Raw genomic sequence first — 13,840 nt, 5'->3', positions numbered from 1 at the left:
ATGGAAATAAAAATAAACAAATGGGACCTAATGAAACTTAAAAGCTTTTGCAAAGCAAAGGAAACTATAAACAAGATGAAAAGACAACCCTCAGAATGGGAGAAAATATTTGCAAATGAATCAACGGACAAAGGATTAATCTTCAAAATATATAACCAGCTCATGCAGCTCAGTGTTAAAAAAAAAAACAAACAACCCAATCAAAAACTGGGCAGAAGACCTAAATAGACATTTCTCCAAGGAACACATACAGATGGCCAAGAGGCACATGAAAAGCTGCTCAACATCACTAATTATTAAAGAAATGCAAATCAAAACTACAATGAGGTATCACCTCATATCAATAAGAATGGGCATCATCAGATAATCTACAAACAACAAATGCTGGGGAGGGTGTGGAAAAAGGGGAACCGTCTTGCACTGTTAGTGGGAATGTAAATTGATACAGCCACTATGGAGAACAGTATGGAGGTTCCTTAAAAAACTAAAAATAGAATTACCATATGACCCAGCAATCCCACTACTGAGCATATACCCAGAGAAAACCATAATTCAAAAAGACACATGCACCCCAATGTTCATTGCAACACTATTTACAATAGCTAGGTCATGAAAGCAACTTAAATTCCCATCGACAGACGAATGGATAAAGAAGATGTGGTACATATATACAATGGAATATTACTCAGCCATAAAAAGGAACGAAATTGGGTCATTTGTAGAAACGTGGATGGACCTAGAGACTGTCATACAGAGTGAAGTAAGTCAGAAAGAGAAAAACAAATATCGTATATTAATGCATATATGTGGAATCTAGAAAAGTGGTACAGATGAACTGGTTTGCAAGGTAGAAATAGAGACATGGATGTAGAGAACAAATGTATGCACACCAAGGGAGGAAAGCGGGGTGGAGGGTGGTGGTGGGATGAATTGGGAGATTGGGATTGACATATATACACTAATATATATAAAGTAGATAACTAATAAGAACCTGCTGTAAAAAAAATTAAGTTATATTTTAAAAAAACCAAGGTCTTTCTTAAAATAAATAAATTTGTTATTGTTTTTATTTTTTTTTATTTTTTTTTAAAGTTTGTTTTTTAAAAAATAAAAAATCTCAAATTGTGACTAAAAATATATGAAAGTAAGATAGAAACAGTTTATGAATAAGGCAATGATTCTCTTTGCTGCCAAAACTTAATTTATGCTCTCTATTTTTTGCAAAACTTAACTAAATGAAAACATAAACATTGATTCTATGAATATCCTTTCTTGAACATTTAAACCACTCTTTTAAAATAAAATTATCTTTGAAGCATTCTCTAAGAATGAACTCCACGTCATCAGTAACAACATTAATTCATAACTAAATGTATTCGGGGTGCACAATGGGAGCAGAATCTGCCTCTAGGAAAAGCTGACCTTTTGTTTTACAATTTATTTTATAATATTCTTCAGTGTAGTATTTTAAACTCATAGTTAGCTATAACAAGTACCAAGATAACTGTACACCAGGAAGGATAATTTTAGTACCACTATCTATAAAAGAGACTAATAAATCTGGAAAGATGGTGTTCTATAATTAAACTGTAACTCTTGCCCATGCCAACACATAATATTATGTAATTGCAGATAACTATCAGTCCCTTAATTTAAAGTAATATTGTAGGTGTTAAAAAAATAAATTATCTAGTAACTCATCAAAAATATTCTGTTGTCAAGGTAATAAAAGCAATAACATATTCCCATGTCAGCCAAAATAGAGTATAATTCAGTTTTGCAAAGGTGTTAAACCACATAGTCTTAAATAAATCAGAAATAAATAAACTTATGGTCAATTAATCTATGACAAAGGAAGCATGGATTACAATGGGAAAAGACAGTCTCTTCAATAAATGGTGCTGGGAAAAGTAGACAGTTACATGTAAAAGTATGAATTTAGAACATTCTCTAACACCGTATAGAAAAAAATAAACTCAAAATGGATTAAAGACCTAAATGTAAGACTGGATACTTTAAAACTGCTAGAAGAAAACACAGGCAGGACACTCTTTGATGTAAATCACAAGAATATTTTTGGGGATCCATCCCCTAAAGTAAAGAATATTAAAGCAAAATAAACAAATGGTACCTAACTAAACTTAAAAGCTTTTGCACTGTGAAGGAAACTATTGACAAAACAAAGAGACAACCTATAGAATGGGAAAGAATATTTGCAAATGATATGACCGATAAGGAATTCATATCCAACATATATAAACAGCTCATACAATTCAATATCAAAAACAAAAACAAGCCAAAAAATGGGCAGAGGAACTGAATAGACATTTTTCCAAAGAGGAAATGCAGATGGGCAAAAGGCACCTGAAAAGATGCTTGCTAATCATCAGAGGAATGCAAATCAAAACCACAGTGAGATATCACCTCACATCTGTCAGAACAGGTATCATCAAAAATAACACAAATAGGGCTTCCCTGGTGGCACAGTGGTTGAGAGTCCACCTGCTAATGCAGGGGACACGGGTTCGTGCCCCGGTCCAGGAAGATCCCACATGCTGTGGAGTGGCTAGGCCCGTGAGCCATGGCTGCTGAGCCTGTGCATCTGGAGCCTGTGCTCCACAACGGGAGAGGCAACAGTGAGAGGCCCGTGTACCGCAAAAAAAAAAAAAAAACAAATGTTGGCAAGGATGTGGAGAGAAGGGAACCCTCATACACTGTTGGTGGGAATGTAAATAGGTGCAGCCACTAACAATATAGAAGTTTCTCATAAAACTAAAAATAGAACTACCATACAACCCAGAAATTCCACTCCTGGGTTTATATCTGAAAAAAAAACAAACACTAATTTGAAAAATAAATGCACCCCTATGTTCATAGTAGCATTATTTACAATGCTAAGATACGGAAGCAACTTAAGTGTCCATCAACAGATGAATGGATAAAGAAGATGTGTATGTGGATACAACGGAATACTACTCAGCCATAAAAAAGAACAGAATATTGCCATTTGTAGCAATATGGGTGGACTTAGAGGGTATTATGCTAAGTGAAATAAGTCAGACAGAAAAAGACAAATATTGTATGATATCACTTATATGTGGAATCTAAAACAAAATACAACAAAATAGTGAATAGAACAAGAAAGAAGCAGACTCACAGATACAGAGAACAAACTAGTGGTTAGGGGGGACAATACAAAGATAGAGGAGTGGGCCTACTGGGTGCAAGATAGGCTTAAGGTTGTATTGTACAATACGGGGAATACAGTCAATATTTTGTAATAACTGTAAATGGAAAATAAACCTTTAAATGGCATTAAAAAAATTAAAAATGAAAAAATACAAATTCCTAACTTTAATTTATTTTATGGTATTGTGGTATGACCTATCATTTCAAGATATACCTGTTAACATATTTAGATAAAATGATAAAACATCTGAGATGTGCCTCAAATAATGTGGGAGAGAATGATGAGAGGAGATATAGTTGAACCAAGAGAATGCTCATGGACTTATAACTGAGTAATGAGTTTGTGGGAGTTCATGACACTCTTCTCACTATTTTTGTATATTTTTGAAAATTCCTGTATTAAAGAAAAAAAATACAAATTATTAGGCCTCATCCTGGACATATGAATCAAAATCCCATAGGGTTTTCTTTGTTCTTTAATTCTTCCAGGTCTTTGTTAAACATTTCTTGCATCTTCTCGATCTCTGCCTCCATTGTTTTTCCAAGGTCCTTGATCATCTTTACTATCATTATTCTGAATTCTTTCTCTGGAAGGTTGCCTATCTCCACTTCATTTAGTTGTTTTTCTGGGGTTTCATCTTGTTGCTTCATCTGGTACATAGCCCTCTGCCTTTTCATCTTGTCTATCTTTCTGTGAATGCGGTTTTTGTTCCACAGGCTGCAGGATTGTAGTTCTTCTTGTCTCTGCTGTCTGCCCTCTGGTGGATGAGGCTATCTAAGAGGCTTGTGCAGGTTTCCTGATGGGAGGGACTGGTGGTGGGTAGAGCTGGGTGTTGCTCTGGTGGGCAGGGCTCAGTAAAACTTTAATCTGCTTGACTACTGATGGGTGGGGCTGGGTTCCCTCCCTGTTGGTTGTTTGGCCTGAGGCAACCCAACACTGGAGCCTACCTGGGCTCTTTCATGGGGCTAACGGTGGACTCTGGGAGGGCTCACACCAAGGAGTACTTCCCAGAACTTCTGCTGCCAGTGTCCTTGTCCCCACGGTGAGCCACAGCCACCCCCGACCTCTGCAGGAGACCCTCCAACACTAGCAGGTAGGTTTGGTTCAGTCTCCCCTGGGTTCACTTCTCCTTCCCCTGAGTCCCGATGCGCACACTACTTTGTGTGTGCCCTCCAAGAGTGGAGTCTCTGTTTCCCCAAGTCCTGTCGAAATCCTGCAATCAAATCCCAATAGCCTTCAAAGTCTGATTCTCTAGGAATTCCTCCTCCCGTTGCCGGACGCCCAGGTTGGGAAGCCTGACGTGGGGCTCAGAACCTTCACTCCAGTGGGCGGATTTCTGTGGTATAAGTGTTCTCCAGTCTGTGAGTCACCCACCCAGCAGTTACGGGATTTGATTTTGCTGTGATTGCACCCCTCCTACCGTCTCATTGTGGCTTCTCTTTGTCTTTGGATGTGGGGTATCTTTTTTGGTGAGTTCCAGTGTCCTCCTGTTGATGATCGTCCAGCAGCTAGTTGTGATTCTGGTGTTCTCACAAGAGGTAGTGAGAGCACGTCCTTCTACTCCACCACCTTGGTTCAGGCTCCCCAGGATCCAGATATTTGGAAAGATATGCATCAAATTAAGATCTGATGGTTCTCCTGGAGATTGGGCTCTGAGGATTGAAGGCTTCCAATTTTTAATGTGCATAATTAAAATTTTTTTCTGTTTAATTTATAATTAGAAGCTAATCATTTTTTTAATTAAATTACAAAAATTTTTCTAAATTAGCAAGTGGGAAAAAAGCAGAATTTTAAATATTATACAAAGCAGAAGTTCTAAGTTTAACTGCAGTAGAAGCCCCAGAGGTTCCTCTGTAGAACTGGAGGTTTTGTGGGACAATTTGAAAAACTTTATTGAAATCATTGTTTTTGTATTTACAAAAAAAAAAGAGAGAAAGGGTGCAGGACACTTACTTCCCCAGTGGACGTTCAAAATTTGATTCATTGATATATTTTTGGCTCACATTTTGCATCAGCTGCTCCCTCTTCCCAAAGCAATAATATATTGCATAATTAATTCGGTTCAAGCCGTGAGTATACTAAATCTGTTTTGTTTTTTTTTAAATGACCCTACGGTTCTTCTTAATAAAGGTATTGGATTTTTTTGGGTTTTTTTGTTTTGTTTTTGTTTTCTTGGACGCACCAAATGGCTTATGGGATCTTAGTTCTCCGACCAGGGATTGAACCTATGCCTCTTGCAGTGAGTCCTAACCACTGGACTTCCAGGGAATTCCAGGTATTGCATTTTTTTAAAGAAACAAAGTCATAATGAATTAGGAATAGCACAATCAGAATAAATTAGGCTTATCAACATATACAATTCAGTTTTTAAAGCTGAAATTTTGATTAAACATAGCTAGATATTTAACAACCAATTTGACTTAGCTACTTCCTCCCTTGAGTCTCTGAGTAAATATCCAGCCAGATGAAGAAATTCCATAGGAAATGATAATAATAATAGAAATAGCTAATATTATTAAATCCTTAGTATTTGCTAGGAACAAGTTAAGTATGTTTCATGAATCTTCTTTTGTAGTACTCACAAAATTCCCATATATTAGATTGCATTATCCCCATTTCACAGATGACAAACCTAAACTGAGGTTTAGAGACATTAAGCAACATTCCCAACATCACACAGGTTTCAGGCTGGACTCTGAGTTCTTACAAACTCCCTTATATTGTGATAAGAAACACCTTTGCAAAATGTTCCTACATAATTTAGTGAGCCATCAGAGAGTTCAAGAATAAATGTTTATGAAGTTATCAACATCGAGTCCAAGCCAAATGACCTTGTGTCTTTTCTCTTTATCTGTGTTTCATAGGAAAACATACCTCCAATGCTAATTTAAAATAATATTTTAAACAAACTCTTCAACAAGAAAAGTTAGACTTCTGTCTTATTACTGAGAAGAACTGTGACTTTGTCCCTTTAATGTTAATAAACTCAATTCCTCCGATTATTTCTTATCCTTCAATTGTTCCACAATTAAAATTATTTTCACATTGTCTATGAATGGAGATATAATATAGTTGAGTCTATTCAACATAAAGTTTGACCAAGGAGAAAAAAAATGAATGATTCCTTTTCTCTGATAATTTCACATACCCATTTCAGAATTACTGTAATACAATTTCACATTGTAGGTAATATGTGCTGAATTCCAGTTTTTGTTTGTTTGTTTGGTGTTTAGCTTTTGTTTCCCCAACTTAATTCTGAAGTTTCTGTGATCATTTGCTGCTGGTCGCCTGTAGGTGTGACTGTTTGTGGCAGGAAAAAAATTGGTATAAAATGTAATATATTGACTCTAGATATATCATTTATCATTTTTCCTTTCAACCTACTTTGACAGTCTTCTCAATAAAAGGTTATAGGCAGTTTGAGAGTTGCCAGTTGTTTCCTTCTTTATTTATCACTTTGCTGGCCCAAAAAGAGCTCCGCAGGACACATTTTGAAAATAATTGGCCTAATGACTAAAGAAGGATATAATTTAATGTTTGAAACATTATGGAAAGGAGAAGGAGGCATTGCAAACAATGTGCTGGGACAACAATTATAAACTGGGACTCTCTATGGTAATTGGGAAATATGCTTTCTTTATCCAGACTACCTATTCGACTCCCATTTGAAGGTTATTCTTGACTAGATGCCAAGTATGGTAGTCCTGGCAAATCTAATTGGAAAACACTAAAAGTGTGTTACAATGTTTTATATATATGTATACACATATACATATGCATATATATATATATCATGGCTAATATTTGGATAATACATACTTATAATAAATAATTATACATAATATTCTTTACATATGCATGTTTATGATAAATAAACTCTCATTGTGAGAAGGCATGAGCCATGCTTATTCATATTTATATGTAGTATCTCAGTGTACAATATATATTTCTTGAAATTTTAATTCAATTCAATAGTTTCTGAACATTTACTACATGAAGCAAATGGGTTATACATGAAGACAAAATGACAAGTAGAAAATTAAAGAACTAATAGTCTAGCAAAAGAGAAATGGGTAAATGACTGTGATACAACAGGGAGTTCAGTGCTTTTAGTAGAAATTCATGCAGATAACAGAGAAAAACTTAATTTTAAAAGGGCCTATCATTTCATATTACCAAGATGAAGCTTGAATAAAAACCATAAGCTTAATATATGAAACAAAGTGGAGAAAAGGGAGGGTAATTCTCAGAGAAGTCCAGGTACATGTGCAAAGCTCTGTTTCTAGAGAAGTTGCTTTATGCAAGTTAAAAGAGATGAGACTGAAAAATGGTCAGATATAAAATCACTCTAAATGATATGATCAAAGTTTTGAAACTTATCTGGTATATGATGGGAAATACTGAAACTTTAATTAGACAGTGAAAGATCAGATCAGAATTGTATTCCAATTCTAGGGGTCCAGAGTTGAGGGTATGCCTCTAGGCAGGTATTTGGGCAGGAAAATAGGCGTCAAACATATTTGAGTAACATTTCATAGATAATGCAGAGAATGTCTTTGGAGATTGATTTTGAGATGAGGGGGGTCATTGAAATCTAGGTCCAAATCAACCAAGACCCCAAAGGTAACAAAGGTAACATGAGAGTGGACATGGATGCATCAGAATATATTAGAAAGGATAATGAGGTGTCTGTATGGAGTAAGAAAACTACCTAGAAAAATTGAGAATTGTAAGCTTGGAAGTCAGGAGAGATTTCAGGTCAGAAAATACTTCGACAACACACAGATCATCCTTATTTGGTGAAAAAGGAACACATTATGTAGGTTTGATGAATCTTGGTGAAAAATATAGTGAAAAGGAAAAAAAAAAGTTTCAAAAGATAGAAGTCTGGAAAATCCCTAAGATTTAAGAATAAGAATCAATCAATCAATCAATCCAAGAACGGAGATACCCTTTACCAAAAAAAAAAAGAAATAATAAAAGGCCATCAAAGATTTAAGAGGAGAAACACAGGGCCATCAAGGGGAGGAAAAGAACCAGTAGTTTCATAAAAGACAAGAGAGGAGAGAGTTCCCAGATTGTAACACATTTAATGAGTATGAGCCAAGAGGAAATTATAAATGTCATACATCACTGGAAATCATCACCACTCTTGTAATAATTGAGAAGGTTTCCCTGGAAGGAGAGAGCAGCATAAATAAAGCAGAAGAACTCTCTTTGATAGCTACCTGAAAACTAGAGCTCTTTATGACAAAGATTATAGTGGAGGCATTTGTGGCAAGATAGTCTTGGGAACTAACCCAAGGCTTTAAACAGGGTTGGGGAAGAATTCATTAGAGCATGGATTCTAGCTACTAGATGGCCATGTCTGGTAAGCAACTAATGCCAAAATACTGAAAACTGCACGGCACAATAAATATAGGAAAATATATATATAATAAACGCATAGCTAGTATGTAAATATTATCATATTAATACTATGGTGTTTCTAACCAGGGACAATTTACTCAGCAGTAAATCCAACTAGCCAAACAGTATGCAACTGTTCAACACTGAAAAAAATACGTAAGTATTTACTGTCTTTGCCTTTAATAGGAAATCAAGAAAATAGAACCATGGACCCTATACTCTCCAAATTCTACAGAAGTTTTCTATAATACTAGAAATCTTCAACTAGATAGGCATAACAACTTTAAGAGAGTCAGAAAGTGAGAATAAGTTTACACAATATATCAGAAGAATTTTATCTTATCCAGGTTGACAAGTCTCCTCTATTAACATAGAGTTCAACATATACTAGGGTCCAGTGGCTATTTACCAAATTAATAAATACACAATAATTAACACAGGGCTACAATTTACTTTAGTGCCCCTGAGACACCAGATTTATATCAGATTTATATTATATTATTTTTATTATATCTTGGTTCATGGGTTAAACACTGTACTAGACTACTTTTTAAAGATTTTCTGAGCTGATAAATTCTGCACACATTGTGGTAGAACTAAGGATGGTATCTCAAGTCAAGAATATCACTGAGGTAATTGGTGGAAAATTTCACATCAACCCAGAAGGTGAGCAGGTGTCAAAGCTCTCAAAATTTTGAAGAATTAGTCAGGAAAGGATCAGCAAGTATGTAATTAGAGTCACCATATCCTGTTTAGCTGACATAAATGGTTAGCTCTCTTGCTCTGAATACAAGATCTTATTTATTGAAATTTCCAGAAATTTTAGCAAAGTATGGAAATAGCAAAGGAAAATAGGAAAAAAAAGAAAATTAAAAAAAAGACAGACATAAACACAGCAATTTGAATGTGAAACTTAAAAACTAGCTACACTTCTTAACCCCAGTGATCCAGCAGGGATCTGAAATGGCAGGTAAAAGAGCACATGGAAACCTGATGCCATTACTACAGCTGATTTCGTTTTCCTATAATGGCCACAATAAAACTTCCTTCCCCTTATGTTCTTCGTACAATGTGGCTCCTACACTCCTCCCTTCAGGAGATGGTATATACTTCTACTCCTTGAATCTGGCCGAGGTATGACTATAGTGACACTGAAGTGACACTGAAAATTACAAGGCTAGTTCATAAAAGTTCTGTCCAATTCTTTGGGAAAGCTTGCTTTTAGAACCCAATGCTTTGATGTGAGGAAGCTCAAATAGCCCAGGAAAGACCTACATGGAGTAGAAATGAAGCCTCCAGCTCACAGCCCTCACTAAGCTGGAACCAACAGCCGGAATCAACTTGCTAAGTTTACCATTCGGAAAGTGGTACCCAGCCCTTAGTCAAAGTGCCCCCCAGCCCTTAGTCAACGTGCCCTAGCAGATGCTATGTAGAGTAGGGATGAGGTGTTCCCTCAAGTCTGCCAAAAGTGCAGTTTTATGAACAAATTTAAAGATTGTAATTTGAAGCCACTAAGTTTTGGTGGTGTGTTATGCAGTGATTGATAATCAGAACAATTGCCTAATTTTGTAAGTAAACCTATTTAATTTTTTTCTACATGGCAATAAAAATATAATGCTTAACAAATAAATACTTGCCATAAGTATTTAAATCTGTAAAACTAAAATTCTTTTTGTTTCACAGAATGTTAAACAAATGGGTTGATATTTTTTAAAATGATGACGAAGCATTCCAGTTTGATCATTCTGGAATTTATAGCATACCATTTAATTTAAGATACATGATTTTAAAAGAAAACTCTTTTTACTTATTAGCTATAAGGTTAAGTTACTTAAACTCTGTACCCCAGAGATCTCATCTATAAAAAACCGTAATAGTGGTAATTATCCACAAGGATTTAAGTCAGTATTTTTGTAGAATTTAACACAGTTCATGACAAACCGAACAATCTATATAACCATTAGTCATTATTGTCATTTACCCCAAATCTGGAGCATGACTTTGTCTCTAGCATGAAACTGTATAGGAATGAGAGAGATGCTTAGTCTGTAATCTGGAGCAGAGAGGAAGGGATACTCAAAGATCCTTTATAAAGTCAATACACTTTGCTTCTCAAGCAGTAACCTCTGTCTTTATTTACTTCTCTCAGTACGTCAAGTACTGTTAAACATTCATCATACTGGTTCACTGATTTTAGTCTTATTATATCAGTATTCCCCTTCTCTTGGGATCTCACTGGTACACCAGCTACATAAATTAACTCAAAAATAAATCAATACCAAAAATATTTTTTGTCATGATTTCAACTAAGCCTTTCAAAGAAAAGTTCAATGTTCACATCATTAAGGCTTCTCACTGATATTCAACAAAAATAATATCATGACATATAACTTTAGCTAACCTATGAATGTTTGTCTAGACAATCTCTACATTAGCTTTTTTGTCTGCAACATTACTCCATTTAGCTGAAAATTTATATTATTTTCTTCACTCAATGCACATCATAACATTTATTCTTTTTTTCCCGCCTTATTTTTTTCATGCAAGCCAATTAGACCAGTAATCATTTATGCCAACAAACACAAAAGTGATTTTCAACCATTTAAGAGCTACTGTTATGTTAGTAAAGCTAGCAGGTAAAATGTTGGATAAAGTAATTGGTAAAATATAGGATAAGAATTCTTTGAAGTGACTGGAATGCAGTGTAATTTACACTTAGGAGAAGGGATTTCTGTTCTATTCTTTTAAATATTTCAAATAGAGGACCCCCAAACCACAGTTCTCAAATGTTTGAGAAAAAAATTCAAATACCTTGCAACAAATTCTGACAGCATCAGCCATGTTACTAACCCAGAAGGCTGAATGCTTTCCAGAGGAACAGCAAAGACATTAATCAAATAGTTCACTCCTAGGAATTTGACTGCTCTAAAAGAGAATTCATTTTTTTCTTTTTTTTTTTCTTTTTACTTTTAAGGGAGAAATTGATATTTTAGCCTAAGCAGGATATCTGTTAGCCTTATAAGTTTTATTCTTAGGTATGTATATTTATCATCCAGGCAGGTCTAAGGTATGAATTCCAGGCTGACAGCAAGTTAAGATTTATTAGAATTATAAAAAACAAATGCAGAATTGAGTGTAGAAAATAGGTACTCATGCTTTAACTTTTGTTTCTTTAAAATACATCTTTAACTAATAAATATTGAATATTTGAATTCAGGATTCATTAGCTCCCACCTTCAAACAGCCAAGCATAATCTCCAATAATATTTCAGGGCTCTAAGAGACAAGAGAGTATCCTGTTGACTTGTGTGTCCTCTGACTTAGGGCTGCATGTTTACATGTGAATTTAAGGAAATGCTGGAGTCATTTCTTGGGGTTTCCCAGTATATGTTGGTAACTGAAATTTGTTATGCTTTACACACAGAAAAAAAATAAAATAATCAGAGTCAAATGGGCTGTTGCTTCATGACATACTTTCTACTTTGTAAATGATGTAATTATGCATTATGACCAAAAATTTACCCATACTGTCTCAAAATGGTTTTGAACATAAATATTTTTCAATACCAATCTAGTGAAGTTTCCTATTTTCACTGAATATGTGTTCAAAATACTTGAACAGGATCCCACTGGGGTTAGAGAGGTGGAAGTGAAGAAGAAAAGATGGGAGTATGCTTACCGGAGTCATCAACTCAGGTATGGCAGCTTGATAGGTGAGTGGGCGACAATCACGAGTGTTTGGCACAAGGACACAAGGAAGAAACATTGGACCCAGGTCATCTCCATCTAGAACATCCACTGTGAGGGTGGTGGTAGTGGTTCGCCGTTCATTCAGGTTTTGTGCACGGTCCTGTGAGAGAGGAAAAAAGAAAAAGAACACAAGATGGATGCAATGATCCCTCTAGCTTGGCTAAACTGTAGACAGGTTTCGTCCAGAGTGTAGGCATCTGACCTCACTTTTCTCAGAGCATTTACTTTAGAAAATTTCCAATTGTAAATACTTTCTCCACAGCTCTGAGATGTCAACCTTCTACTAGCTCAAACTTTTGCCAGTTTTATAACCCAGGACTCTTTCTCCAGGACCTAGGAATCATCCTATTGAAATGTAATAATTAATCAAGGAAGATAGAGCTTCTATCTCCCAGTGCCTGTGGGAGGGTAGTAGCCTAACTTCCATTGAAGGCTTTCTCCAAGTTGTGAAACTATCTCCCATCATGAGGATACAGGAATGTTTACTTTTCTTTGAGAAGGCCAGTTAACAAACAAAGATGACTCTTGATTCCTTCACTCCTTCCCCTACCCCAGCATTTTTTTTTTTGATAATGCTTCAAGAAATTTAAGTCTATGAGATAAATATTGGTTATTTGGAAAAAAAAAAAAAAAGAAAGAAAGAAAAAAAAATGAAGGGGGTAAATAAAAGAAAGAAAACCCACCAGATCTGCTATACTCTTATTGGAGAAATGCTTTTGTTTGTCTCACATAAGACCGCCTATGACGAAGTATTTTGAGAGCCTTCCTTATCTCCATGTAGCCTGCTGGCATCACTAAAATAACTTGTTTCCAAGTTTCTAAATGAGAATTGTTTTATTTCTTCATACTTTGGGACTCTAAAAAGCTCCAATTTCTGAGAGGAGTGTCCTTGTAACAGTAAAGGGAATTATGTTCCCACTTTTTCTCTTATCCACTAGCCACAATATTGCCAACAGAGAACAGCTTTTTATTTTTTCCTGCTTTTTTGTTTTGTTTTCTTTTTCTATTTTTACTGGTTGTAAAGAAGTGTTCTAAGGCAAGATCTCAGAAACCAAAAATCTCTATTGATGGAATTTTGCAAGTGCAACCTTCCTGTAATGCAATAACTATGTGACTCTGAAACCAAGCAGGACCCTATAGGGCCCTCCTAGGTACAAATCCTTTCCGTGTTCCACATTTCTTGTTTGTAGGTTTCATCCAGTGTCCTTGACCTTCACTTAGTTCCAAAGGGAAGATTTAAACAGTTGCTAACCAGGAAAGTGAGGGAATGCAGAAACAAAGGAGGAGCAATCAAGACACAATCCTGTGAGCAGAAGCAAGAAGAACTACAATCCTGCAGCCTGTGGAAAACTAACCACATTCACAGAAAGATAGACAAGACGAAAAGGCAGAGGGCTATGTACCAGATGAAGGAACAAGATAAAACCCCAGAAAAACAACTAAATGAAGTGGAGATAGGCAACCTCCCAGAAAGAGAATTCAGAATAATGA

At 35.6% G+C, this 13,840-nt stretch overlaps 1 protein-coding gene across 1 annotated transcript in view; it reads right to left on the bottom strand.

The window, feature by feature from the left end:
* The window catches only part of PCDH15 (protocadherin related 15), a 711,784-nt gene that overhangs the window by 374,467 nt on the left and 323,477 nt on the right, over positions 1–13,840 (bottom strand). Inside the window, exon 6 of the mRNA XM_049696610.1 lies at positions 12,279–12,449. Coding sequence (XP_049552567.1) covers positions 12,279–12,449 — 171 coding nt within the window. The remainder of the gene's footprint in view (positions 1–12,278; positions 12,450–13,840) is intronic.

Source organism: Orcinus orca, chromosome 14, assembly GCF_937001465.1.
Source record: "Orcinus orca chromosome 14, mOrcOrc1.1, whole genome shotgun sequence".
Classification (NCBI taxonomy): Eukaryota; Metazoa; Chordata; class Mammalia; order Artiodactyla; family Delphinidae; genus Orcinus; species Orcinus orca.
This window is presented reverse-complemented; position numbering and strand designations above follow the sequence as displayed.